This window comes from Microtus ochrogaster, unplaced genomic scaffold, assembly GCF_000317375.1.
Source record: "Microtus ochrogaster isolate Prairie Vole_2 unplaced genomic scaffold, MicOch1.0 UNK17, whole genome shotgun sequence".
In the NCBI taxonomy this organism is placed as follows: Eukaryota; Metazoa; Chordata; class Mammalia; order Rodentia; family Cricetidae; genus Microtus; species Microtus ochrogaster.
Window position 1 is genome coordinate 2,435,279 of NW_004949115.1, and position 895 is coordinate 2,436,173.

The 895-nt window shown below is 61.7% G+C and overlaps 1 protein-coding gene across 1 annotated transcript in view; it reads right to left on the reverse strand.

The window, feature by feature from the left end:
* The window catches only part of Frmpd3 (FERM and PDZ domain containing 3), a 161,588-nt gene extending 160,755 nt beyond the window's left edge, over nucleotides 1-833 (reverse strand). Inside the window, exons 1-3 of the mRNA XM_005367355.3 lie at nucleotides 733-833; nucleotides 420-532; nucleotides 6-330 (exon numbers count right to left, since the gene is read on the reverse strand). Coding sequence (XP_005367412.3) covers nucleotides 6-330; nucleotides 420-532; nucleotides 733-833 — 539 coding nt within the window. The remainder of the gene's footprint in view (nucleotides 1-5; nucleotides 331-419; nucleotides 533-732) is intronic.
* Nucleotides 834-895: the final 62 nt, after the last annotated feature.

Consider the following 895-nt stretch of genomic DNA (forward strand, 5'->3'; position numbering starts at 1 on the left):
CGGGCAGGCTGGCAGCGGCGCGCGCGGGCTCCTCGGGCGGGCTCCATGGCTGTGCCGCGGGCGGCACCATCTCCGTGGCTCTCTCGTCGCTCTCTCGCTCCAGGAGTGCGGCAGGCTGCGAGGTGACGGATAGCGCCGAGGCTGCCGGACGGCCGAGGAGGGGAGGGGAAGGGAGAAGGGGCGGGGGAGGGGGGAGGAGGGAGGAAAGAGGGGAGCGCAGAACTCGGGGTGGGGGGGGCCTCTCCAGCGCCTCTCGACCCTCGAGTGCTGGCGTCGGTTTCCCCGAAAGGGAAAGCAGCTTAAAGGCGCAGCAACTGGCTCGGGTCACAACTAAAAATAAACACAAAATTGACAATTGGAGAAAGAATTTCCCAAGACACGATCCAGCAACCCAGCCACCCAGCTAGGCGCTGCCTCACTTCTTGAACACGACCATTCAGGCTGGGCTTTGCCGGGAACTGCTGGCAGTGAAGAGGGCAAACCAATTTCTAAAGTGAACCCGGGAAAGAGGGTGGGGGGAGGAGAGGGGAAACTGCAGAGAAGGGGCAGTGGCAGTGATAGATTCGGGGCCTCCATTCTCTGCCCCCCCGACCTTGCTTCTCTCCCCTTGTTTGCTTGCCTTAGGCTAGGGATGCCCTCCCTGCAGCTACCCTCCTGTTCACCAACGCCAACATCCTCACGCACCTTGAGTTTCGGGCTCAGGTTCCTGCTCGCCTGCTGGCAAAGCCTCACCTCAGCACTGGAGTATAAGCAGCTTGGAGCCCTGGCCCAGCCAGGGAGCCCACCTCTGTGAGAGAGCAGTCTGCCAGCTGGCAGAGGTCTGCTTGGAGCATGCAGTTGGTTTGGTGAGAAGGGAAGGAGGTTAAGGTGTGTGTGTGTGTGTGTGTGTGTGTGT